A 26,088-nucleotide genomic window follows, 5' to 3' on the forward strand; every position below is an offset into this window, starting at 1 on the left:
GTGAGGATGGTGTTCTTGGGGTCATAGGCAGCACTGAGTTGATGCCAAAGAGCTTGATTCACAACACTCAGTTCTCCTCTGGATCAGACAGATGTTCATTAGCAAACTTCAGACAGGGCCTGTACATGTGCCGCCTTGAGCAGGGGGACCTTGCGGGCACTGCAGGATTGTAATCCTTCACAACGTAGTGTGTTACCAATTGTTTTCATGGTGACTATGGTCCCAGCTGCCTTGAGATCATTGATTCCCCCGTGTAGTTCTGGGCTTATTTCTCATTGTTCTCATGATCTTTGAAACTCCACGAGGTGAGATGTTGCATGGAGCTCAAGACCGAGGGAGTTTGACAGTTATTTTGTGTTTTTTCCATTTGCAAATTTGCACCAACTGTTGTCAACCTCTCACCAATCTGCTTGGCGATGGTCTTGTAGCCCATTCCAGCCTTGTGTATGTCTACAATCTTGGACAGCTCTTTGGTCTTGGCCATGGTGGAGAGATTTTAATCCGATTGCTTCTGTGGAGAGGTGTCTTTTTTTTGTACAGGTAACAAGCTGAGATTAGAAGCACTCCCTTTACAAGAGTGCTCCTAATCTCAGCTCATTACCTGTATAGAAGACACCTGGGAGCCAGAAATCTTGCTGATTTATGGGGGTCAGACTTTTCTCATTCATTCATCGACAGACACAGTGCTTCCTTATTCAGAACCATAGGGTTATAACGCCCCCTACAGGAGTAGGACACTAGGCAGAAAAGAGACTTGGCTACGCCCATGGGCAGTCCTAGGTGATATACACCCCCCTCTCTACTATAGGCCTTCAGTTTTTTTTCTGCCTAGTCAGGAGTGAGGACTTAGTTCCCTGCTGGGATCTCTCTCTAGTCCTGGCAAATTATTTTTTTCCGGTGTGATCTGCAATCAACTTCTGGACTGGGCAACGGGCTGGACATTTGATCCACTGGTCTCCCCAGTCTGGTCAGCAAGCGCTTGAAGGCCACAGCTACACACTAGGCCTTGCTGGCCCTGCAAGGTAAATGTCTTGCAAGGTCGCATACGACCGGTTCTTGGCTCATAGTCATAGCATTCCTCGTGGCCGACAGCCCCACTTCGGCGGTGAGGTTTTTTCTGAAGTGGTTCCCACCTGGCCCTGGTATGTTGCGTAAATGTCCCCCTTGGTGGGTTTACGGTGGACGCGGCCCCTCCCCGGGTTGGTCGGTCCTGCAGGTTTCCCTCCGCACTTGCACCCTCTCCTCCTGGGGTGGTTGGTCCCTGGAGGTCCCCTGGTAGCCCCTTTCCCCCTCCCTCTATATGGGGTAGTGTGGTACCATGACTGAACCTGGGGTATCGGGTTGAGTACTGGTGTGTAGGGGGTGCACGCTTCCAGGTGCAGTGCTTACTGGGGGGGGGCACTGGGCGTTCCAGGGGTCTGGTGCCCAGATCCTCTTTCTTTCAGGGGCTTTCCTGGGGTCTGTGTCAGCCTTGTGTATGCTCAGGCAGTGGCGGCCATTACTGTGTAGGCCAGGCAGTGTTTTTAGCAGGCAGAAGCTCCGCCTTTTAACCCGGTGCTGACTCCTGTGATATTCTCTTCCTAGGACACCACGTGTGTGTGGGTCTACACCTGAGGCAACAAGCACTACGCCGGTGGAGTGGTGAGTCTAGTGGGGTCCCTCATCTCTACTGCAGGCTGTGGGGTGTTCTGGTACTGCTACAAGTGTGAAAGGTGTCCCTTTGCAGAAGTCTCAGTAGCATTTTTCCCAACCTGACCCCCCTATCAGAGGCTGCAGGTCCCTCTGGGTTCCAGCCATCCATTGATGCACTGACGGCGGCCCTGGAGTCCTTTGTGTCCCGGATGGAGGTGGCTCTTGGGCGATGAACTAGCAAGAAGCGTCCCCTACCTTCCCCTGCTTCATCCATCTTGTCAGATCTTGAATCTGATTCCGCTGCCGTGGACTGGGCCCAACCTGCGGGGTCTGTGGCCACGCGCCTAGATTTTTCGGACAGTGAGGATGATTTCTCTGCCCTGGTGGCTGCGCACAAGAAGGTGCGCTGGGGGATGCACTGATTGCATATGTGTGGGGAAACTTTAAAAATGCAGGATGCAGCTGCGGTGGAGGTCCCTTTTGGCACTCACAAGCCGTCTCACATGGCAAAATTGTTCCTTATCTCTCTTTTTTTTTTTTTTTATGACAAGTTTGTCTATAAGGAATGGGAGCGTCCAAAACGTCCCTTTGCGGTCCCAAAGTGCTTCGCTGTGTGTTATCCTTTTCAGGAGAGTCTTCTCAAGAAGTGGACGACTCCACCTCACCTGTGGTGGATCCTCCATTCTCGATTGAACAAAGCCACCATGATTCTGGTTGAAGTCTTTTCGGCTTTTAAAGATTCGGCTGACAGGATGGCAGAGTCTTAGTCACACAATGTTTACTATTGTGGGTTTGGCGCTTCTGCCAATCCCGGCCATTGCCCTGTTGTCTCAAATGCTGACAGAGTGGGCGACTCTGTTGCGCCGTGACCTGAAGGGTGATCAGTTTCCTCCTGCCTTCGCTGAACTGGCAGACCAGCTGGTCCAGGGGCTGCAGTTTGTCTGCCTCTTTGGACACAGCTCCCTTTCTTTCTAAGCTGTCTGTTTCAGTGCTTTGTGGGTATTGTGGCTGAAGTGTTGGACCGCAGACCAGCCCTCTAAAAAAAAAAAGTCCTAGCTGATCTGCCTTTGCAAGGTAATCGTTTCTTTAGGGCCACTCTGGATGACGATATTAAGAGTATCACAGGGGAGAATCTTACTTTTCTTCCACAGTCATAAAAGGGAAAGGAGCCATGTTGCAAGCATGGTCCTTCCTTCTCGGCACACAAACGTTTTTTCATCCCTCGGGTCCATTTATAAATGCTCAGTCATTCAAGCCCCCCTCAGGAGGTTCCAAGCGACCCTGGTCAGACAAACTGAGAGAGGAGTTCTCCAGACCCCCATATAAGGCTCCTTCAGTCCGGGTGGGGCAACAGCTTCGCTGGTTTCCAGTCCTGCAGACCTTTCTGATAAACGACTTTGGTCCATAAAGTGATTCTGTCTTGGTTACAAGATCGAGTTCCAATCTTTCCCCCAAGCATATTTTTACCGTCCAATCTGTGTCTGTCTCCGGACCGGTTGTTAGCCCTCCGGGGTACAGTGCAAGGCCTGTTGCTTCAAGGGGTGTCTGCCCCGGTTTCGGTGTCTGAACTTTTCCATGGTTTTAATTCAAATCTGTTTATGATCCCCAGAAAAGAGGGTATGGTACGTCCAATTCTGGACCTCAAGGCCCTGAACCACTTTGTGCAGGTGTGGAAGTTCAGAATGGTCCATTCGCTCAGTGGTGGCATCTCTTCATCAGGGAGACTTTTTTGCCTCCCATCGACATCAAGGATGCCTACCTGCACATTCTGATAAGTGCACAACAGCGGTTCCTTTGCTTTGCTGTGGGAGAGGAGCGTTATCAGTTTGCAGCATCACCCTTTGGTCTCGCCTCCGCTCATCGGGTCTTCACCAAGGTGTTGGCCCTGGTTCTATTGCTGCTGTGCCAGCGGGTAATTGCTGTTCTCGTCTACCTGGATGACTTTCTGCTGCGAGCAGAGTTCCCAGCAACCCTGAGGGGCGGGGTGTAGAGATCACTATTCAGACTGTGGCAGATTTTGGGTGGCTAATAAATTACCAAAAGTCTGTGCTGATTCCAGTTCAAAAATTGGTTCATCTGGGTCTGACTCTGGAATCCACTCTGGCCAGAGTGTTCCTTCCGCAGGACAAACTCCAGAAGTTACATACGGCAAACCGCTTACTGATATCCAGAAGGTGGGTCTCCCTGCGGACTTGCATGCGGGTGCTAGGCCTGAAGGTGTCTATGATCGAGACGGTCCTGTTTGCTCAGTTCCATACTAGACCCCTGCAAAAGGAGATCTTGTTAAAATGGGACAAATGTCCAGGGTCTCTGGACAGTCATATTCAGCTGAACCAAGGAGCCAAAGGGTCCGTGATCTGGTGGCTTCATTCCTCGGCTCTTCGGCCAGGTCTCAAGACCCTCTAGCAGACGCCTCAGATGCTCTGGTGGCTACGTGGGGCCAGTATCGTCTGCTCTATGCCTTTCTTCCTCTCAAGCTTCTGCCTCAGCTGTTACTCAGGATTCAAGGCTAAAGGAATTTCCGGTCATTCTAGTGGCCCTGGACTGGCCTCGTCGGTCCTGGCGACTGCCTCTTAGGGATGATCTGCTATCCCAAGGGCCGATCTTCCACCCTGCTTTACCACCGCTGGCTTTAATGGCCTGGCTGTTGAAAGCCAGGGGTTGAAGGATAGAGGCTTACCTGCGTTGGTGATTCCGGCACTACTCAGAGCTAGGAATTCCACTTCCAGGAAAGTATATAATCGGACGTGGAAAGCGTACATTTCATGGTGTGAGTCAGTGGGGTTTCACCCATGTTCCTTTTCGGTGGCTTGGATTTTGACTTTTCTTCAGAGGGGCGTTGAAAAGAATTTGGCCTCGAGTACCATCAAGTGCCAGGTGTCAGCGGTGGCGGGTTTTTTTCAACACCCCCTGGCTTCGCCTTCCCTGGTGCGCACCTTCATTCAGTGGATGCAACATGTGGTTCCGCCGGTGCGATCTCTCTTGCCACCGTGGGACTTGAATCTGGTGCTTTTGGTTCTATAGAAGCCTCCGTTTGAAAATATTTAAGAAATTCCCCTGCTCACTCTGTCACAGAAGGTCGCCTTCTTGGCTATCACCTCTGCTTGCAGGGTGTCCTGTTGCATGCTCTACCTGGTCATTCATAAGGACAAGGTGTTTTTTCATCCTTGTCCTTCGTTCCTTCCAAATGTTGTTTTTGCATTTCCATTTAAACGAAGACATTGTGTTGCTTTCCCTATGTTCCAGGCCGCAACATCTGAGGGAATTGCTTTACACACCTTGGATGTGGTTTGGGCGATCAGGGTGTATTTGGCGGCCTTTCGGAGGTCAGACTCCCTGCTCGTGATCGCGGACGGGTCAAAGAAGGGGCTGTCTGCTTCCTCGGGGACCATTTCTAGATGGGTCAGACAGACGGTGACTCAGGCCTATTCTGTCAGGGGTCGGGTTTCTCCCTTCCCGGGGAAAGCGTACTCTACTTGGGCGCTAAGTGCCTTCTGTCCCCGGGAGTCAGTGACTGAAGTGTGCAAGGCGGCCTCCTGGTCATTGGTGCACACTTTCACAAAGTGGATGTGCTGGCATCTGCGGATGCCTCTTTTGGCTGCAGGCTGCATTCTAGAGGGTTTTTCCCTCATGAAGAGGTTTTCTTGCTGTTCAGGTTGGGCGCCAGTTGTTCTCGTTGAGCTACAAATTATCTAGTTGGCCTGTTTTTTTTTGTTTGTTTTGTTTTTTGCCTGCCCCACCCCTCATGTTTGGCATTGCTTTGGGACATCCCTATGGTTCTGAATATGCTGTGTCTGTCAATGAACGAATGAGAAAATAGGATTTTTGACTTGCCATAAAATCTGTTTTTCTGAGTTCATTGACATACACAGCACCCACTCCTCTATGGAGTTTTTAATGCTTCTGACACTGCTTGTGACAAAACTGAAGGCCTATAGCAGAGTGGGTGTATATCACCTAGGACTAGTTCTGTCAATGGACTCAGAGAAACTGATTTTACGGTAAGCGAAACCCTATTATTTAACTTCTTAAAATACAAATCCATTTAGAACTTTTTAGATTTTTTTTGTTCTGTCTTTCACTTTTAAAATAAACCTACCATTAAAATTATAGACTGATCATTTCTTTGTCGGTGGGCAAACATCAGGGGATCAAAAACCTTTTTCCCCTCACTGTAAAATCATTCCCTTAACATTGTTATGGGTTCCACCCTATTTTCACATACACCTTCATATAGTTTTGCCTGTTTTTATATAATTACTTTTTACAGCTGTCCTATTTCTTTTCTTGCCGTAACTTAATGTTAAATAAAGAAAAAAAATAATCCAGGGCAGCAGTAGTTAAAGCCAGGCTTTTTACATTTTAGTAAAGTCCCCTATAATACACTTATAGAACCCTTGCTTTACTCTGGTAGGGTGCAGAGTTGCATCAGATCTCCTTCTGCATTGTCTAGTTTCAGGGATTTATAGGCAAGCAAAGATATAACAAGCCCGTTGCAAACAGGACATGTACCTGAAACCAGTGTAAGCACTGTGCTTTAAAAATGGGAAACCATTTCTATTAATCATACACTAAGGGACATAACTGAGGTACATTGCGTTATGCTGCTGCCTTCAAGATATGGGACACAAGCAAACAAAGCTTGCAAGGACAACTTAACCACTTAAGCCCCGGACCATTTGGCTGGCCAAGACCAGAGCACTTTTTGTGATTTTACGCTGCGTCGCATTAACTGACAATTGCGTGGTGGTGCGATGTGGCTCCCAAACAAAATTGACGTCCTTTTTTCCCACAAATAGAGCTTTCTTTTAGTGGTATTTGATCACCTCTGCAGTTTTTATTTTTTGCTCTATAAACAAATAGTGACAATTTAGAAAAAAAATAAAAAAACACTTTTTGCTATAATAAATATCCCCAAAAAATATATAAAACACTTTTTTTTTTTTTCAGTTTAGGTTGATACATTCTCTTCTACATATTTTGGGTAAAAAAAAATCGCAATAAGCATTTATTGATTGGTTTGCGCAAAAGTTATAGCGTCTACAAAATAGGGGATAGTTTATGGCATTTTTATTAATAATTATGAATAATTTTATTTTTTACTAGTAATGGAGGCTATCAGCAATTTTTATCTTGACTGCAACGTTATGGCGGAAAGATCGGACACTTTTGCCGCAATTTTGGGACCATTCACGTTTATACAGCGATCAGTGCAATTAAAAATGCACTGATTGGGGGACGTGGCCGGCCGGAACCGAGAAAGGACGCTTGCTGCCAGTGCTCCGCTGGTTGAATAGTAATCCGCGGCCATCCTCCGCTGCGGATTGCCCTGGCTACCCACAAAATAACTCACCTTGTCCGCCAGGCCCTCCTCTACAGCCTCATACAGCTTTGGCTGAGATTTGCTTTCCGTGGGCCGCGGGATTCGGCCCGTTGCGGTTTCTATTGGCCGCCCCGCCGGTTGCCATCTTGCGGCCTACTAGGCCTCCAGGAGCACCGCTCTAGCCTACGAAGGCCGCCGAGAGCCACTCCGGCAGCGGAGAAAGGACATCCGGGGAGGAGACACCCGGTCGCTGGACCCACGCAAATAGGAGGCATCTGGGGCCCCCTAATCTGTCCCTCCCTGGCCCGGTGAGTCCCCTAAGGGGTTGTTTTCGGATCCCCCTTCCAGTTCGCCCCCCCGCCAGGTGGGTGCTACTTTTGTATGCTTTAGGGGGGCTGAAGTCCATGTGTGTCTGCAGCAGGCCCAGTCAATCTCCTCTGCAGCCCTTTTCAGGCAAGGCCCTGGCTCCGGCCTATTCTGGGTGTAGGCGGCCATCTTGCTACACCCAGCATCTTATAGTTACTAATACCACAGCCTAATAGTGTGAAGGGGAGTAAATTCTCCTGAAATCAGTTGCACCCACCATCAGTTATCAATATGATCTTCACCTCCTTTAACCAACGTGACTTTTAAATGAGTTAAAGGGCCTACCTGCTCCCCGCAACCTCCGCAAAGCAACACTATCTACTAACAGCTCCGGGGGTAAGCTTTCCTCTTCTTTACAGCACCAAAGTACCCCATGGGAAATTGGTCAGCAACAGGAACATTACAAACATATCCCTGAACAGCAGACAGGGCCTATTATGGACCGTTTTGTTACCAGATCTCAGCCTACACCCTCCCATTCATCCCCGGATCCTTTTTCCAACATGGACTCGCCTCTGGCAATTGAGGGTTCTGGCATCCCCCCAGCTACTGTCCCCCAAGCCTCTGACCCGGGTCTGCCTCCACCGCAGGGGATCCTTACACCTGCTATTTTGGACGCCAAACTGGATGCCAAATTACATCTTTTGCTCCAACAGATCACAACTAATGTCTCGGCCGAGGCAAATAAACTTGCGGTGGAACTGAGAAAGGAAATTAACCAGCTTGGTGAGCGCACGGACACTCAAAATTAAATTTGACGAGATGGTCAGCTATGTCCAGGCCGTCGAGGAGGACAACCACAACCTGCGCCTCTCAGTCTCAATTACAGCTGCAACAGGAGGACCTGGAAAATAGAGAGAGGCGCCAGAACTTGCGCTTTAGAGGTATCCCGGAGACTGTGGGAGATTCTGATTTACGCGCTTATCTCCTGGGCCCCTTCAACACCCTGGCTTCCACGGTCGTGGACATAGACTGGCACCTTGATAGAGCCCACCACTCTCTGGCCCCCAAGCCTCCTGCTGGAGCTAGACCCAGAGATGTTATTGTCCGGTTCCACTTCTTTGAAAGCAAAGAGGCACTGATCCAATCCACGTGCAACAAACCTCAAATTGTCTACAAGGGGGTGAAATTGCAGATTTTTAGTGATCTCTCTCCCATCACCCTGGCTAAATGCAGGAACCTTCAGCCGATCACCTCCTACTTACAACATCACAAGGTCCCATATTATTGGGGGTTCCCCTTTCGTTTGCTGGTGTCAATAATTGGAGCTCAGCATACCCTACGGGATCTTCCGGAGAGTGAATCCTTTTTAAAGAGCCTTGGGCTCCCCCCCTTCCTGAGGAGGACATGCATCCTGCTGAAGCCCAGATTCGCCCACTTCCCAATACTCCAAGCTGCATCTTGACACCCGTGAGGAGCAAATCCAGGAGGCATCTCTCCGCACCTCAACGTCCACAGTTCTCCAAGCAACCCCCCTGAATTTTCCCGCCAGATCCCACTTGGTTCAGTTTTGTATGCTGCGCATACTCCCTCATCTTTTCTCTTCCCTTTGTGAATTGAAAGGAAAGGATCCTGTTGCTATGATTGTATCAAGTTTGTCCTCTGTCTTGAATGTTCAAGCTGGGACTATTTTTCCCCATCCCATGGGGTTCCGTTCTTACAAAAGACTGTATGTTGTTAATGCTATTTGTTAATTTCCGATTTCATAAGGAGAGTAGATGGCCCTTCCACCTTTACGTTCAACCACCTCCGGTGATCGTCCGGCCATGACCCTCTTGGCCTGGATTGATACCCTGGGTCCCCTGAGGCACAGGTTTCCCTCAGGCTCTCCAGATGTTCTATTCTTTTTTTTTTTTTTTTCCCTTTTTTAATGTTTTTAACGTTTTTTGTTCTACTGTATCCATTCTTATAGCTCAGTTTCGCTGTTTACTTATGCACTGCATAGGCTGGTTTGGCCTCAGGTTATCCTGGCTCTGGGTATACCTACTCTTTCCCCACCGCCTGGGTATAACTGATGCTAATGACACATTCTGTCGATTGGAGCCCTGGTCCAATGTTACTTATTTTTGGCTGTACTGCAACCTCAGGTACTTACATATGCTTACCCATTTAGTCCGCCCTTATGGCTTTAAAGCTTTTGTCATATAATAAAAAGCGCCTAGGCTCTATACGTAAGCGCTGATTGGCCCTGAAGGAATTCAGGTCCTCTGGTGCAGACGTGATTATGTTGCAAGAAACCCATTTTAAAGCAGATAGCTCCCTTAAGTTTGCCTCCAAGCACTTCCCCACCTCCTTCCTAGCCTCCGATCCCACAGGCAGAGCAGGTGTTGTGATTCTGATCAAAAAGTCATGCCCCATTAAGGTTAAAACCTCCCATGCAGACCCCCATGGTAGATACTTAATCCTAGAATGCCAATACTTTAACACCTCTCTGACCCTCGTCAACCTGTATGCTCCTAATGTTGGTCAGATTGATTTCCTTAGTGGCCTGTTTGACTCTTCCCATTATCCATCACAGCCCTTTATGATAGTCGGCGGGGACTTTAACTTGGTTATGTCCCCCTCTAGAGATAGACAAACATTGTTCTCGTCAAAACCCTCCAAGAAGATTGCCTCTCAAGCTACCTCCTTCCATCAGCTTATTAGATCCCACTGACTTTTTCACCTCCTCTCCACCTCACAATCTTTTCACCTGCAAGATTCTTTCAGTGACCCTTTTCTGTTTTATTGGGCTCATTGGCACAGTTCTATTTGCCTTGTTACCCACCCTTGCTATTGTTTATTTCAAGACATCCCAGTCTGTGTCCTGTACTATTCGATTGGGATAAAGGAATTTTTTGACTCGCCTGTAAATTCCATATCGTGGAGTACATGGCACCATTTTGCTGTGGTATTGTGGTATTGGCAGATGAACCTTCGCCCCAGTCTGAGGTCCATAGCACTCTGGAGCAGGTTTAAATCAAGGATGTCTCTGTAGACTTTTCACACACTTGCAAATTCGACCGCAGCCTGACAGTCACAGAGTTGTGGTCTCTATCGATTTTGAGAAGGCCTTTGACTCTGTGGACTGGCAGTATATGTTTAAGGTGTTAGAAGTCATGGGGTTTGGACCACAGTACCGGAAGTGGGTGGCCTTGTTATACAGGCGGCCGAGAGCGGCGGTTCGACTGGGGACGTCCACCTCGGATTTCTTTGAAGTGGGTAGGGGGACTCGACAGGGTTGCCCGCTATCTCCATTTTTGTTTTCACTTGCGCTGGAGCCGCTGGCGGTGGCACTTAGGTCTGCCAAGGACCTGAGTCCCATCCGGGTTGGCTCAATTGATGAGACTCTGGCGTTATACGCTGATGACATGTTGTTGTTCTTAGACGACCCCGGGAGGCCCCTGCAAAATGCCTTGGAGATTATTGATCGCTTTGCAGCCTTCTCGGGTCTGCGGGTGAATTGGGGAAAGTCCTCCATTCTGCCGCTGGATCCTGGGGCTCGAGCAAAGGCTGATCCTGCCCTGCCCCTTCAGTGGGTCTCCTCGATGAGGTATCTTGGGGTCCGGATAACGGCAAGTGTTCAAGATTATATCCCTCTTAATATTCTTCCCTTAATCACACTCCTGAAGCGGAAAGTGCTAACCTGGTCCAAGCTGCCGTTGTCTCTTGTGGGCAGGATTAGTTTGTTGAAAATGAAATTTCTTCCGGTGGTGCTGTACTTTTTGAGACAGGCACCGGTGTGGATCTCTAAATCTTTCTTTAAGAAGCTTGATAGTGTTGTCTCAACGTTTTTGTGGACCCCTAGGCCACCTAGGATAGGACTCAGGGTGCTGCAGGAACCTGGGGATCAGGGAGGTCTGGCATTGCCGGATTGGCAAAAATATTATTTGGCTGGGCAAATGGTTTTCGCCCGCAGATGGTTGACGGCTGACGATGGTGACGCGGCCACGGTTTTGGAGGCGGCTCACCTGGGGTCCTATGATAGTTTACGTTTTGCTCTATTTAGGGGCCTTAAATCAGAACTCCCGCTAACGCTGACCATGAAAGCTACTATTAAGGCTTGGGAGATGGGGGTGAGGGTGGCATGCCCCAGCTTTAGGGGGGTGTCGCCCTCCACTCCCTATTGGATGAACCCAACCCTTTCTCATTTTTATAATTTGCCGGACCCCATGCTCTGGGCAAGTAAAGGAATCAAGACATTGAAAGACATAACTTCCTACGGGGAGTTGCTGTCTTTCCCCCAGCTCCAGGCGAGACATGATCTTCCTAATTTCTACCTGTTTAGATTTTTGCAGGTTAGACATGCTTTCCAGGTCCAGTTTCAGGAGCGGAGAGTAGAGTCCATGCCCTCGGCCTTTGAAACATTGTTGGCTAGTGGTGATCTGACGAAACCCCTCTCGGTATCCTACAAGGAGCTGTTCAAGACGACTCCCAAAGCCATAGTCAGGTGTAGGGAACGGTGGGCACTTGAAGTTCCGGAGGTGCAGGGTGAGGATTGGGATGAACTATGGGCCCAGCCGTTTAGCTGCTTGGTATCGGCACGGGATAGGTTGATACAATTCAAATTTCTTCATAGAAGCTACTATACACCTGCCAGATTGAATAGGATTTTCCCCTCAGTCTCAGCGGAATGTTGGAGGTGTTCTCATTCGCCTGCTGACACTGATCACATTTTCTTGCATTGCCCGCTAGTGCAGGGGTTCTGGACTGCAGTTGTCGGGTGTGTGTCAGAACTAATATCGGTCCCAATACTGTTGACTATAAAAGTGTGTCTCCTGGGCCTGGTGGACGAAGTGGTTCCTACAAGGGCCATGCGAACAATGCTTACCATCTTGTTTTTTTACGCTAAGAAAGCCATTTTAATGAAATGGAAAAAAACAGAGGCTCCGAGCCTATTAACATGGAAGGGCTTGGTGAATGCAATGCTACTTTATTATAAAGCCACGTATGAAAGTAGGGGGTGTTTGCGAAAATTTGACAAAATATGGCACTCATGGTTGCATTCCAGCGATACTGTGGGATGAGATACTATCCTGAGCCCAGGTGTTGTGGTCGCACATTAGACGAGATCCTATTAATCTAGTACTCACCGGTGTAGTCTAGGGGGATACCACCCCATAAAACAATGGGATAGTTCCATGTGATATTCCCACATTTACAGGACTTTAAGGAAAATTGGCATCCGTGAAACGGTCGAGATGTGACGGGGAGGGGGGGAATTGGGTTGTTATTAGTACGTTAGCTTTTGTTGTTAGGTAACTGCGGGCCTTTGGGCCCGGTTGTGGATGAGGCTGTGAGGGCACATCCACTGTTGTATGTGTGTATGTTTGTTATAAAACCGATAAAAAGATTAAAAAAAAAAAAGGATGTCTCTGTACATTGCTGCCAGAGGCATTGCTAGGCAGGTGCGGGGGGGGGGGTGCAGGCCATACCCAGGTGACACCCGCTAGAGGGGTGACACACATGGGTAGTGTCACCGCCTGCTGCATTGTGTACCACGCCACGGCTGTATCCCTCAGCGGAGCGGAGCTAAGCCGCCTCCCCTTCCTCTGTTTTTCATCCACAGAGGAGGAGGAGCCGAGCTCGAGGGACACACACCGCTGTGTGTGTGTGTGTGTGTGAATACTGCTGTTCTGAGGTCTGTAAGGGGGGGGGGTGTCTGTATTGCTGGGGGGGTCTGCACAGAGGGGGGTCTTCACTGGGGGGTGTCTGAACAGAGGAGTGTCTGCACTGGGGGCAGGTGTCTGCACGGAGGGGGGTGTCTGCATGGAAGGGGGTGTCTGCACAAAGGGGGTGTCTGCACTGGGGGGGTCTGCAATGGAGGGTCTGCACAGAGGAGAGTGTCTGCACTGGGGGGGTGCTTGCATGGGGGTCTGCACTGGGGGGTGTCTGTACTGCTGGGTTGGTCTGCACGGAGTGGGGGTTGTCTGCACAGAGGGGGGGGTCTGCACAGAGGGGGTGTCTGTACTGTTGGGGGGTCTGCACTGAGGGGGGTGTCTGTACTGTTGGGGGGCCTACACTGGGGGGTCTGCACTGAGGTGGGGGTGTCTGTGCCCATGGGGGGTGTCTGTACTGAGGTTGGGGTCTATGTACTGGTGGAGGTGTCTGTACTGATAGAGAGGGGTCTGAACTGAAGGGGTGTCTGTACTGAGGGGGGAGGTTTATACTGAGGGAGGGAGGTCTGTATTGAGGGAGGGGGATCTATACTGCGGGAGAATGGTCTGTAGTTAGTGGAGAGGGGTCTGTACTGAGGGGGGACTATAGTTGGTGGGGGGGTGACACCATTTTTTTTCGCACCGGATGACACCAACCCTAGTGACGCCACTGATTGCTGCGTTTATTTTTCCTTCCCTTTTTAGTTTTCTTCCCGACAACCTTGGGTGGTGGTTGTCGGGGTCTGCGGGTGGGCGGCTTATCAGAATCTGCATGCCCCATTTAACAAGGGGGCCCCAAATCCCAGCCCCCCCACCCTATGTGAATGGGTACATTGTGGTGTCACTGCCCGGGGCATGATGGGGCATTGACGTCACTGGATGGCCATGGGCCACGTCTATAAAAGAAATGGCAGAAAACAGAACTTGCACAACTGTGGGAGTTAGTGTCGGGAGAAGATCAGATAAAGAACCAGCAGATGAAGACGGCGACGAGGGAAGAACCGGCAGACCACCACCTAGTGTTGTCGGAGAGAGGCCCTTGTCCCCATGAGCATGTGGAGAAGGTGCTTTGGGGATGTTTACATTGTAATTGGAATAAAAGTGATCACATTTTTTTTTTTTTAAGTGAAAATTTTAAAACTAAAAACATAAAAGCAAATTAAAGAATATAAAAAAAAAAAAAAAAAAAAGCACCCCCATCCCCATGTGCTGGCGCACATAAGCATACGTGAGTCGCGCCCACATACGTAAATGGCGTTTAAATCACACGTGAGGCATCGCCGCATGCGTTAGATCAAAGGCAATAATTGTAGCCCAAGACCTGCTCTGTAACTCTAAACATTTAACCTGTACATTTCTTTAAAATGTCGCCTATAGAGATTTTTAAGTACTGTCGTTTGGTGCCATTCCAAGAGTGTGCACAATTTTAAAACATCACAGGTTAGGCATCTATTTACTCGGCATAACATCTTTCACATTATAAAAAAAAATATTGGGCTAATTTTACTGTGTTTTTATTTATTTTTTAATTAATGAAACAGTTTTTTTCCCCCAAAAAATGCGTTTGAAAAATCGCTGCACAAATATTATGTGACATAAAAAGTTGCAACCTCCATTTTATTCCCTATGGTCTCTGCTAAAAAAAACATATATAATGTTTGGGGGTTCGGAGTCATTTTCTAGAAAAAAGTGCCAGAATTGGCCTGGATGTGAAGTGGTTAATTTTATAAAACAATGTAATAATAGAAATAATGCGCTTCAATCACCCCGACACCTTATCAACCATGATGATTGAAGCACTAACGCCAGCCATTGTCCTGACAAATTGGCCACAAAAAATCGCATAACCCCCCCCCCCCCCATGCGAATCCGCACCCCCCTGGTCAATGCACAGTTTTCTTCCACGCAGCTGGTCCCTGGTGTCAAGAAGGTTGAGGACCGCTGATATAGGTTCTGAACCTCTTCTCCCTTATGGACTAGTTTCTATGCATAACTAGTAATTATTTACCTCAAATTCTTCAACCTATTCACTGCCTTTGACTACAAAAATAGAAGTCGTTCATCTGGATTGGTGTATCTTCAGTAAAACCATACCCAGACACCTTGCTGTTTGGATGGCATGTAATGTTTCTTTGGGCCCTAGATCAGGTCTAGGGTCGTTGTCCTATGGTTCCTAGACCCCAGTTCCCATGTTATACTAACATGCTCTGTGCAGTGGTTTTGCACAGAGCAGCCCCGATCCTCCTCTTCTCAGGTTCCTCTTCATTGCTCCTGGCCCTTCCCTCCTGTTGAGTGCTTTCACAGCAAGCAGCTTTCTATGGGGGCACCTGATCCGAGCTGCAGCTCCCCATGTCCATTCAGAGACCTGGTCAACCGAGACACTCCTGCAACATCACTGGATCTAGAGGGGGCTCAAGTAAGTATTAGGGGGGCTGCTGCACACAGAAGGTTTGTAATCTAAATGAATATATTGCATTAATATAAAAAACCTCCTGCCTATACATCCACTTTAATATCTCCACTACTTGCAATACACCTATTGGTGTCTCCTGAATAGTATTTGTTAAATGATAAAAGCTATTAAGAAACTGCATATTCGTGTTTGATTTTAGAGGCAAATATAACTTTATTTTTTTACAGAAAAATAAAGTAGATCAGCAGTAGGGACATACCCAAACATAAAATCTTTTTGACAAGGATAACAGAGCCTGAACAGGCATATGACAATAGTACAGTGCAAAAAATTATCACATTTTACAAGTGCAAAATCATTGAGGGCAAGCGTCGACTGCCTAGGAGGGGAATGAGCACCACCAGTAGGCAGGGTTCAATGGGAGCCGTCCTTCCAGCGATCACCCAGAGGCAGATGAGAGCTGACCAGATCATAAAAGAGTGGGGATTGCCCGCTGTAACAGCTTTCATTTGAATTGCCCAGTGTTCCCAGCGCTCAATATCACACAGTCCCGCCTCCTGGCCCGAGCACTTTAATAGACATAATTGCGGGACATGTGACATCTATCAAAGTACCCGGGCCAGTAAGTGGGACTGTGTGTGACGGCAAGCGATGGGAACACCAGGCATTTCAGATGAAAGCTGTTACAGCGACGTTCCCCGATCTGTGATGAACCGCCCTGCTCTCCTCTTCCTCTCTCTCTTCCCCTGCACTGGTGAAGCGGAATTGATGGGCATTGGTGAGGCTCCGTTGATGGGCACTAGTGAGGCGTTATTGATGGGCACTGACAAAGTTGTTGGTGTAATATTTATTTTTGTAACTTAATTCTGCATAAAACATTTGTGTCGTTTCTGGAGATAATTTGAGGGTGTGTTTAGGGGCAGGGTAGGGGTTGGATGCAGCAACTGGTGGCAAGTAACCCTTCAGGCCTGGCTAGTAACTCAGGACTTGAAAGGTGCTATACATTAAGATATTGTGCCCCAGTACCCTTACATCAGTACTCCACCAGATTAGTAATGGTTTCCTGGGCATCCCACTGTTAGGCATATGTTCCTCAACTTTGTAAGGCTGCTACCTGGTGTTCAGGTAACACATTTGTCCAAGCTGGATGTCCAGGTCCCTTTAAATGCAGTTTTCACCTGCAAGATTCTTTCAGTGACCCTTTTCTGTTTTATTGGGCTCATTGGCACAGTTCTATTTGCCTTGTTACCCACCCTTGCTATTGTTTATTTCAAGACATCCCAGTCTGTGTCCTGTACTATTCGATTGGGATAAAGGAATTTTTTGACTCGCCTGTAAATTCCATATCGTGGAGTACAGTATAGGCCTCCCTCCCGTCTTTTCTTGTGTTACTCTGCCTTGAGAGATGGTCCAAATAGACATCACCGGGTTCCTGTTAGCATTGTAAAATGCATGTGGGGTGTTTTTTGTTTTTGACTGATATTTAGGCAGAGCAGGAGGTGCTGCAGGTGTTTGAGTTAGTGAACAAAACACTTTCATAAACCTCTTCTGTGGGGACGCACCATTTAAAACCCAACAAGTTCTAAACTTTTTAAAGAAAAAAAAATTTGGTGCCAAGCTATAAAAATAAAAGTAGTAATTTCGAAAACACTACCGTGTTACATTTTTGGCTCATGTTGACAGGTGCTGTTTTATCAAGTTCGATGTATGTTTGGAACACGCCAAATGCAGGCCAGCAAATTTCCTTTCACTACTTGTGTACTTAAAGTGATATTAAAGTCTTGTTCTTTGTTATTTTTAAACAAAAAAAAAGTCATACTTACCTGCTCTGTGCAGTGGTTTTGCACTGGGCAGCCTAGATCCTCCTCTTCTCTGGTCTTTCGCTGTCACTTCTGGCTCCTCCCTCCTGCCAAGTGCCCCCACAGCAAGCAGCTTGCTATGGGGGTACCTGAGCCGAGCCACTGCCCTGTGTCCATTTAGGCACGGAGGCTCAGCCCTGCACCTTTCTTTCCTCAATGGCTAACTGACTGACAGCAGTAGGCCCCATTGGCTCCCGCTGCTGTGTCTCAGCCAACCAGGAGGGAGAGTCCCAGGCAGGCGAGGTTTTCTCGTGCAACATCACTCATGTGGAGTTCAGGTAAGTATTAGGGGTGCTGAGGGGGGAGATGCACACTGAATGTTTTTTATCTCAATGCATGGAATACATTAAGATAAATAAACTTCTGCTTTTAGAACCACTTTAAGGTAGTTTAGAGTTTGCGTTTGATCTGCTTTGCATTGCGTTTTGTATGCAGTATCTCCTATTGAGGTATATTTAAACTGCAGGAATTTGCTTTTTTTTCTTGTCAAACGCTGTGTTTACCTTTTCAAACATGCGCATCTTTTTTTTAAACTAGGAATTGTTTACTATATCTTCTGGAATTTTGTGTCAAGTTCCATACAGTATAATATTTATAGCTCCTGTTTATATCACATTGTGCCAATCCTATACCTCTTGTGCATCATAATGTTTTTGGACTTAAAGGTGGGTGACGTGTACCTGTTTTCCATGGAGACTGGTGGCTTCCTTCCTCATCGAACATCTTCTGTAAAGGAATGTTTGACTCGGTATTTGAACATGCCATCTGCACAAGTTAATTTCCTGAACATCAAACAAACCTTGATGAAGGTTGGTGGGTCTATATCTCTATCACCACAAACCATTAAAGACATATTGTTTCCAGTTGTTTGACTATTTGCTGTATACTGTTACATATTTGTCCACAATCCTACCTTTGTCCCGGATCTTGGGACAGAGCCCTAGTCATTGTTGCTGATGAGAGAGCCATGTGGCTTAGCACTTTCTGCTGCTTGTTCACGATGTGTTAACTATACTTTAGTTTGTTCAATACAAGTTGTGACTCGGACTTAGTACAAATGCATCTACCACTGAGCTAAACATCCTCAATATCACAGCATGTAGTTGTTTTCCCCCAATTTCTTTTTAAGGCCAGTTCACATAGATGCGATGCAGGAACACTGCGGGTTCCTGCACCCGTCTTGCATGTCAGTTCACACTGCCATAAGCGAACTGCTGGGAGTGTCAATACAATGTTAATCACACCCCCATTTCATATCGCATATCACACTGCGAATTGTCATTTTGGGCATAATTTGGATCGCATAAATGTGAACACCCATGCGATATAATTCGGTTTCAGACCAAAAAAAGGATCCTGTGCGAGTTTGGTCCGAATGCAATATCCGCTTACTATCTATATGGCTGAAATCATATCACACTGTCATCACATGTGATTTGCACTGTGGTGCAGTGCAGATCATTTCTCATTGCTGACTCTCCCTCCTTACACAGAGACCGCGTGTGAGGTAGAGCGACCTGTGCTAAATAGTGAGTGAACACAATTGCTACAGTACCTGTCAGTGCCATCTGTCCCCAGTGCCACCTGTCAGTCACGTGCCATCTGTTATCAGTGTCATGTGTCATCAGTGCCACATATTAGTGCCATCTGTTATCAGTGTCACCAGTCCCACATATCAGTGCCACGTGTTAGTGCCATCTGTCATCAGTGCCACGTGTTAGTGCCACCTGTCATCACAGCCACGTGTTAGTGCCATCTGTCATCAGTGTCAAAGGTCATCAGTGCCACATATTAGTGTCCTGGTGCTCCAGGGCCTTCAAAAGTGTAATAGGTAGTCAACAAGTTAGATGTGTATGTTATGCTCCTAGCACACGTGATGGTGCTCCCTGCATGTTGGGCCTCTCTATGTGGCTAGGCTGTGAAAAAGTCACACACATATCGTAATATTCAGTTAGCAGAATGTATTTTGGGGGAGTCATTTGTAGTATACACATGCCATGTGAGAGAGAACCTATTACAATGACAATTTGGGGGGGGGGGGGATTTTGGAAAGAATTGTGGGAAAAAATTACATCAAAAACCTCACCATGCATCTTACTAAATACCTTGGAATGTTTACTTTCAAAAAGGGGGTCATTTGGGGGCTATTTGTACTTTGATGCCTTGTTAGGGTCACAAGAAATGAGATAGGCCACCAGTATATCAGGTGAGATCAATTTTTTTATGATTTGCACCACAGCTTGTAGACTCTCTAACTTTCACAAAGACCAAATATCCACACATTTGGGTTATTTTTACCAAAGATATGTAGAAGTATAAATTGTGCCCAAAATTTATGAAGAAAAATTAATAATTTGCAAAATTTTATTACAGAAACAAAGAAAAATGCGTTTTAAAATTATATTTTTTTTCATTTATAGCGCAAAAAAAAACAAAAAACCCAGAGGTGATCAAATACCACCAAAAGAAAGCTCTATTTTGTATGAAAAAAGGACAAAAAATAATTTGGGTATAGTATTGCATGACTGAGTAGTTGTCATTCAAAGTGTGGGAGCACTGAAAGCTTAAAATTGGTGTGGGCAGAAGGGGGGTTTAAGTGGCCAGTAGGCAAGTGTTTAAACACTTCATCACCAGAACATTTTTTGCTATTCAGCACTGCGCTATTTTAACTGGCAAATGCTCAGTCATGCAACACTACCCAAATGAAATTTTATATCCTTATTTTCACACAAATAGAGCCTTCTTTCTTTTGGTGGTGTTTGATGACCACTGGGTTTTAATATAAATATCCTCTGTGATAGCAATAGAGAGTGACAGGTACTCTTTACTGAGAAATCTGGAGTCTATTAGACCCCAGATCTCTCCTCTGCCCTTAAAGAATCTGATCACCCCAAGATCGGGGTGATCAGATGCTTTCTCAATTTAAAAATTGGCGCCGTTTACCTCTGCCAAAACCGAAAGTGATGAAATGCTCCTTGCTTCTGGTTTCTTTAGACTATAGGGATGATTGGAACCATTCCGGTCTCTGATCAGCTCTATGGTCAGCCCCGGTGGTACCACCAGCTGCCTTTTCGGGTTCCATCCCGCTGCTTGTAAAAGAAATCCAACAAGCCACTAGGATTGCGTTTACAAGAAAGCTGAAAAAAAATACCAGGTGCAGGCATCATCCCCGTATAACCACTCAAAGTCCATCAACGTACCGGTACGTCACTGGCCCTTCTTGAACATATATGCAACGTTCTTTTTTTTTTTTTCTACGCAGAAACAAAAAACTAGAACAGATAAAGAAATCTCTACCAAAAAGTGTGTGGTATGCTCAACATGTAGAATCTGCTACCCCTGCATTCACCCAATTCTAATGTTGGGCATACATGTAATGTTTTTTCTTTATCGTACATCATAGGACACAAGGCCTTAAGTATTTACTTAGTGGGTTATAGCTACCTTCAGGTGTTGACACTGGCACACCCAATACAGGAAGTTGACTCCCCTATATAACCCCTCCTCCTTCCAGGAGTACCTCAGTGTTTTCACCAGTGTCTAAAGGTGCTGGCACGAGTGAAGATGTGCTCTGCGGCATTCCAGGAGGGATCCATGCTGGATTTAAAAAGCCTCCACAACCAGATCCATCCTGCCACTGCAGCTCCAGGATGGTATCCTCGCATAGAAGAACAAGATTTTGCCTGTAACGCTCCTCTTTGAGGGCCGGACCCTAGGAACCAGGACTCTTTTTGGTCTTGCTACATTACCTAAAGCTGTCCTGAGGGGTGCTATACATGGCCCAAAGGAGTGGAATCCCTATTAAAAGGGCCCCAGTCTTTGAAGGTTTAACCACGCTGCCCGCTGTGATTGCTGAAGTTTGTATCTGTCTGTTTATAGCAGTATTCTGCAGTGAGGAAAGGTAAGCGGAAAGCATAGGAACTGCAAAGTCCACCTATGACTTTTCTTTCAATTATATTGTAAAATGCCTTAAAAAATCCTCTAGAGGGAGTAATAGTGTATAGAGCCTGTTTAAATCTGTGCTAATACAGGCTGTCTCTGCAGCTGGGGGGAGGGGGGACTGAGTGGATAGGGATACATGTTATGTTTAAACAAGCATAAATCTGAAAAGCTGATAAAATGGCTGTGTAAATTCCCTCGCCGCCCGCTTTCCCAGAGCTGATACTCTGGGAAACAGACAGTGTCTATCAGAGCAGCTGAAGCAAGGCTGCCACAGGACACAGAAGTGCTGGTGCACGTGAGGGGTTTACACAGGCATTTGCAGTACAGGAAAAAAATGATTGTTTAGCATTAGATCATTCTATGCTACCAATGTTTTTCCTACCATTGTTCAGCACACATCCCAGTAGTCATTATAAACTCCTCAGCTTGGCTGCTATATAGGATCAGGCCATTTAGGCGTAGTACAGCACTCGACTACCCATGGAAGACCTGGATGGGGCGGAGGGGGGCCTGCGAAAGCGGGAGGGGCCGGGAAACAGAGGACCACAATGTCAGCATAGACCAGTCCTATTTCTCTAAGTATGCATCACTCTTGCACCCAACATCCCCAGATCTTAGTGAACTTTTGTGGGCATCTACGACTCATGTAGGTAAGTTTACATAGGGGAAGGGCAGAATCAATCAGAGCCTTCCACTGGGCTACCCTAGGTGGGTCTGATTTCTTCCACTGCATAAGGATAGTCTTTCTGGCATAGAACGCTGTATAGAACACAAATGGCTGTTTGTGTGTGTGATGCCTCCCTGCCACACACACCCAGTAGTAAGACCACCAGATCTAACCCCAACGAGAGGTTCCCTACTTCGTTGATCTCCCACACCACGCCCTCCCAAAATCGTCTTATGACCGGGCAATCCCACACTACATGTATAAAAGACCCCATCTCAGTGGTACACTTCGGGCATCTATCCGAGTATCCTGGGTATATTCTGGAAAGCCGTTGTGGGGTATAGTATGCCCTATGAATAATTTTCATCTGTATGTACCTGTCCTTAGCCGCTATCATCAATGGCAAATACTGTTGTATCCCCTCTTCCCAATCGTTGGCCGCCAGGGTGGGGAGGTCCTCCTGCCATTTTTGGAAGAGTCTAGGTCCACCCCTGGTCGACCCCGCTGAGATTCTAAGGTAAAGAGAGGAGAGGACACGATCCGCACCTTGGGCAATTAGGAATTTCTCAACAATGTGGGAGTGCAAGGTTATCCCTGAAGGAAACTGTGCTCTTAGCGCGTGGTGTAATTGTATGTATCGAAAAATCATTCGGGAGGGGAATTGGTATTCTTCTCTGGGAGAATCAAAGGGGAGAAGTGAGCCCCCCGGCATCACCTGTTGCAGAGTTGTGATACCATACCTAGCCCACAAGGCGGGGTCTGGGACAGAGCTGAGGTGTTTCAACCTTGGGTTTCCCCACAGTGGTGTGAATGGCGACAGTGCGACGGGCGGGTTCAACCTAACCGTAATCTGATGTCAGACCCGAAGCGTGGTTCCCATAGGGGTAGTGACATCAGGGTGAGCCTTCGGCCCTCTAAAAACTAAGTTGCTTAATGCAGCGTAGGAGCCCAAAATTGCCACCTCCAGGTTGACAGATGGGTTAGAGCGAAGCTGCATGAACCACCACCGCACCGTAACCAGCACCACTGCCCAATAATATGGCTTTAAACAGGGAAGGGCGAGACCCCCAAGGGACAGGGGCAGATGAAGGGTGGTTTGTGCTATTCTTGGGGTCGCTCCAGTCCATATAAAGGTGTTCATTATCTGCTCTACCTTCTTAAAAAAGGAATGGGGGATCGGAAAAACATATAAAAATTTCAGGAGGAACGTCATCTTGAGCAGGTTGACCCTACCCACCGGTGTCAGAGGTAGAGTTTTCCACGTCTGGCACTTGGCCACCAGGTTCTGTAAGACCGGGTAAACGTTATCTGCCAGGTACTGCTTGGGCTCCCTCTGAACCTCTATTCCTAGGTAGCGAAATGTATCTACAGTCCACAGGGAAGTTCGGGTAGACACAACTAGGGGAGCAGATGAGAGGGGAAATGGTAAAGACTTGTCCCAGTTAATGTGCACCTCGGAAAAGGAGCCATATTCGTCCAAGTTTAAGGGCCATCTCCAACGTCGGACACATTCCGGGAGGTACAGGAGCGCGTCATCTGCGTATAGTTACATTTTTTCACACACTGGTCCCACCCGCAGCCCTCCCACCTCCACAGAGTTGCATAGAAGCACGGCTAGGGGTTCGATAGCTAATGCAAATAGGCCCGGGGAAAGAGGGCACCCCTACCTTGTACCCCTACCCAAGGAGAATCCCCCAGACAGTAGGCTGTTGCGCACTCTGGCTGTGGGATTCTTATAGAGCAGTTTAACCCAGGAAATAAATTTGGGTCCGAAGTTAAACTGCTCCAGCACCCTCCAAGAAATTTCCACTCGACCGAGTCGAACGCCTTTTCTGCGTCCAACTCTTTGTGACTCTTCAGCGGCTGCGAGGGAAGTATGAGTGTACAGACGTCATAGGTTTATGTCAGTACCTTTGCCTGGCATAAAACCCATCTGATCACCTTGGATCAATGTTAAGATGACCGAGTTGAGTCTAGTTGCTAGGATTTTGGTGACAATTTTAACATTCACATTAAGTAGTGATATTGGGCGATAAGAGGAGCAGAGACCCAGGTCTTTATTGGGCTTAGGTATCACTACAATTATCGCCTCAGACATCGTGGCCGATAACTCTCCCTCTGTCAGCATGGGAAGCAGCAGGGCATGCAGTTGAGGCACCACCAGCTCAGCGTTCGTCTTATAGAACTCCGCTGGAATCCCATCAGGGCCCGGGGTCTTTGCAGTCTGGAGTGTGGCCACAGTCATTTGCACCTCCTTAAGAATAATAGGGCTATCCAATCTAGCATGATCCGAGTCAGAGAGCGCCGGGATGTCCACACGGTACAGAAAACGGTCCAGAAAACCACCTCAGGGGTGGAGGTGTCCGTAGACGTATACAGAGTTTGATAATACTGTGCAAAGTGGTCATTGATTAGTTGCGGATCGGAAATCAGCCCCCCCTGTTTCCCCCCTGATATTAGCTATATGGGAAACTGTTGTCCTCTCCATAGCCAACCAGGCCAGAAGCCGACCCGTCTTTTCACCCTGCTCAAATATGCGTTGCGATTGATTCAGCAGTATTTTCCTGCTGGCTTCAGTGCGGAGCAGCGAAATTTCCCTATGTGCCTTCAGGAGATTAGCATAGGTCGCCTCATCACCCCCCTGTACATACCTACACTCAAGCCCTAACGCCCGCCCCTCCAGTGCCAGCCTGGTGTCCTTCCTTGCTCAAGCAATAAATGCCTGATACTGTCCTCTGGTATAGGCCTTGTACGTATCCCACACTACACGCGGCCCAGCTGTACCTCTATTGTGCTCCCAACTCTAACGCCACTCCCGGGGGCACCCGTTCATCAGTCACCCAGTAACTCAAGAACCTCCATAAGGCCAGCCCAGATGGGAGGCCCATCTCTAGCTGCACTAACACGGGCGCATGATCCGAGATACCTCTAGGCAAAATTTCCACCCCAAGGGTGCGGGAGATCAACATATCTGTAGCTAGCATCAAATCTATTCTAGAGAAAGTGGCATGTGTGGAAGAGTGGCACGTGTACTGTTTGACACCCGGCCATTTCCACCTCCAAATGTCTTTTAGGCCGTACACCCACATCCACCGCAGCAAGGGAGAATCCCCAGCGCCATCAGCATGTAATCTGTCCATGGATGGATCAGGTGCCATGTTGAAATCACCAGCTAGCAGCACTCCAGCTCCTGGGTACAGTGCCATTATCGGGGTCAGTTTATGCATGAGTTCCATAGCCCCGGGGGGAGCATAAAGCCATATAAGCAGCATCTCCGTGCCTTCACATGTCGCGTGAAGGGCTACATACCTACCCCCCGGGTCTAGGTGGAGGTCCAGAAGAGTAAACCAAAGGGACTTGTGCACAAGGACACTGACCCATCTAGAATAGGCGGAGTACGTAGCGTGGTAATAGGAGCCCACCCAAGGTTTCCTGAGGGCCAGTGTCCTACTCCCCACTAAGTGCGTCTCCTGGAGTATGCACAAATGGGGTGAATATTTCTTAATATACGTAAAGACCAAGGACCTCTTGTGTTTAGAGTTCAGTCCACTGACGTTCCAGGAGAGGATCTTTAGCGGGACCATGGCGGGTCAGTGGACATAACTATGTTAAACACACAAATCTCCCACCCCCTGCGAAAAAGGCCCCAGGGCCCCCCGCAAGCAAGAGGATCCTACCCCCACACCAGTGCAGCCAAAAGAGTGTTAAGATACCTGCTATATGTGGAAAACAACATATAAGTAAGTCGTATGATGAACAATTGATTTGTACGCTTAAAACCAAAATCAAGACCAGAACCAGACCCCCACCCCCCTCCCCCCCGACACCACCCTCCAAACATCGGTGTGTCTTTATTCCCAAACATAACCTCCCAGTATTAACCATGGGGATACGTGTAAAACCCATCACCATGAGATTTTCAGTCTTGGCACACAGAATCCGGCTCAGTCCATCACAGGATAAACGATCCCTGCAAATTCAGCAAATCTCCCGAACATGATCGGGGGCACAGTCTTAAACAGAACCCGTTACTAACAGAACAAAAATATGAAAGTTTCAGGTACATTGTTCCCCTCAACAGTACCGTCCATTAACTCCCCTGGTGCTCAAAGAGCCCCCCAACCTCAGTCCCGCCAAAGGAGCCTACCCCAGCAGGCAATTCAAAGCGAAAAGGGATAGCAATCAGTTACCTGCATCCAAGGGGCGGCATCAGCAAGGGAACCTCACCGATGACCGCAAAGAGTGCAGCA

The 26,088-nt window shown here is 47.7% G+C and overlaps 1 protein-coding gene across 2 annotated transcripts in view; it reads left to right on the forward strand.

Moving 5' to 3' along the window:
• The window catches only part of EXD1 (exonuclease 3'-5' domain containing 1), a 618,256-nt gene that overhangs the window by 537,593 nt on the left and 54,575 nt on the right, over positions 1-26,088 (forward strand). For both annotated transcript variants that reach the window (XM_077464920.1, XM_077464919.1), the window contains one exon: positions 17,895-18,038. In XM_077464920.1, coding sequence (XP_077321046.1) covers positions 17,895-18,038 — 144 coding nt within the window. The remainder of the gene's footprint in view (positions 1-17,894; positions 18,039-26,088) is intronic.

Source organism: Lithobates pipiens, unplaced genomic scaffold (genome assembly GCF_037356315.1).
Source record: "Lithobates pipiens isolate NorthernLeopardFrog02 unplaced genomic scaffold, aLitPip1_a1.2 Scaffold_30, whole genome shotgun sequence".
NCBI classification, from domain to species: domain Eukaryota; kingdom Metazoa; phylum Chordata; class Amphibia; order Anura; family Ranidae; genus Lithobates; species Lithobates pipiens.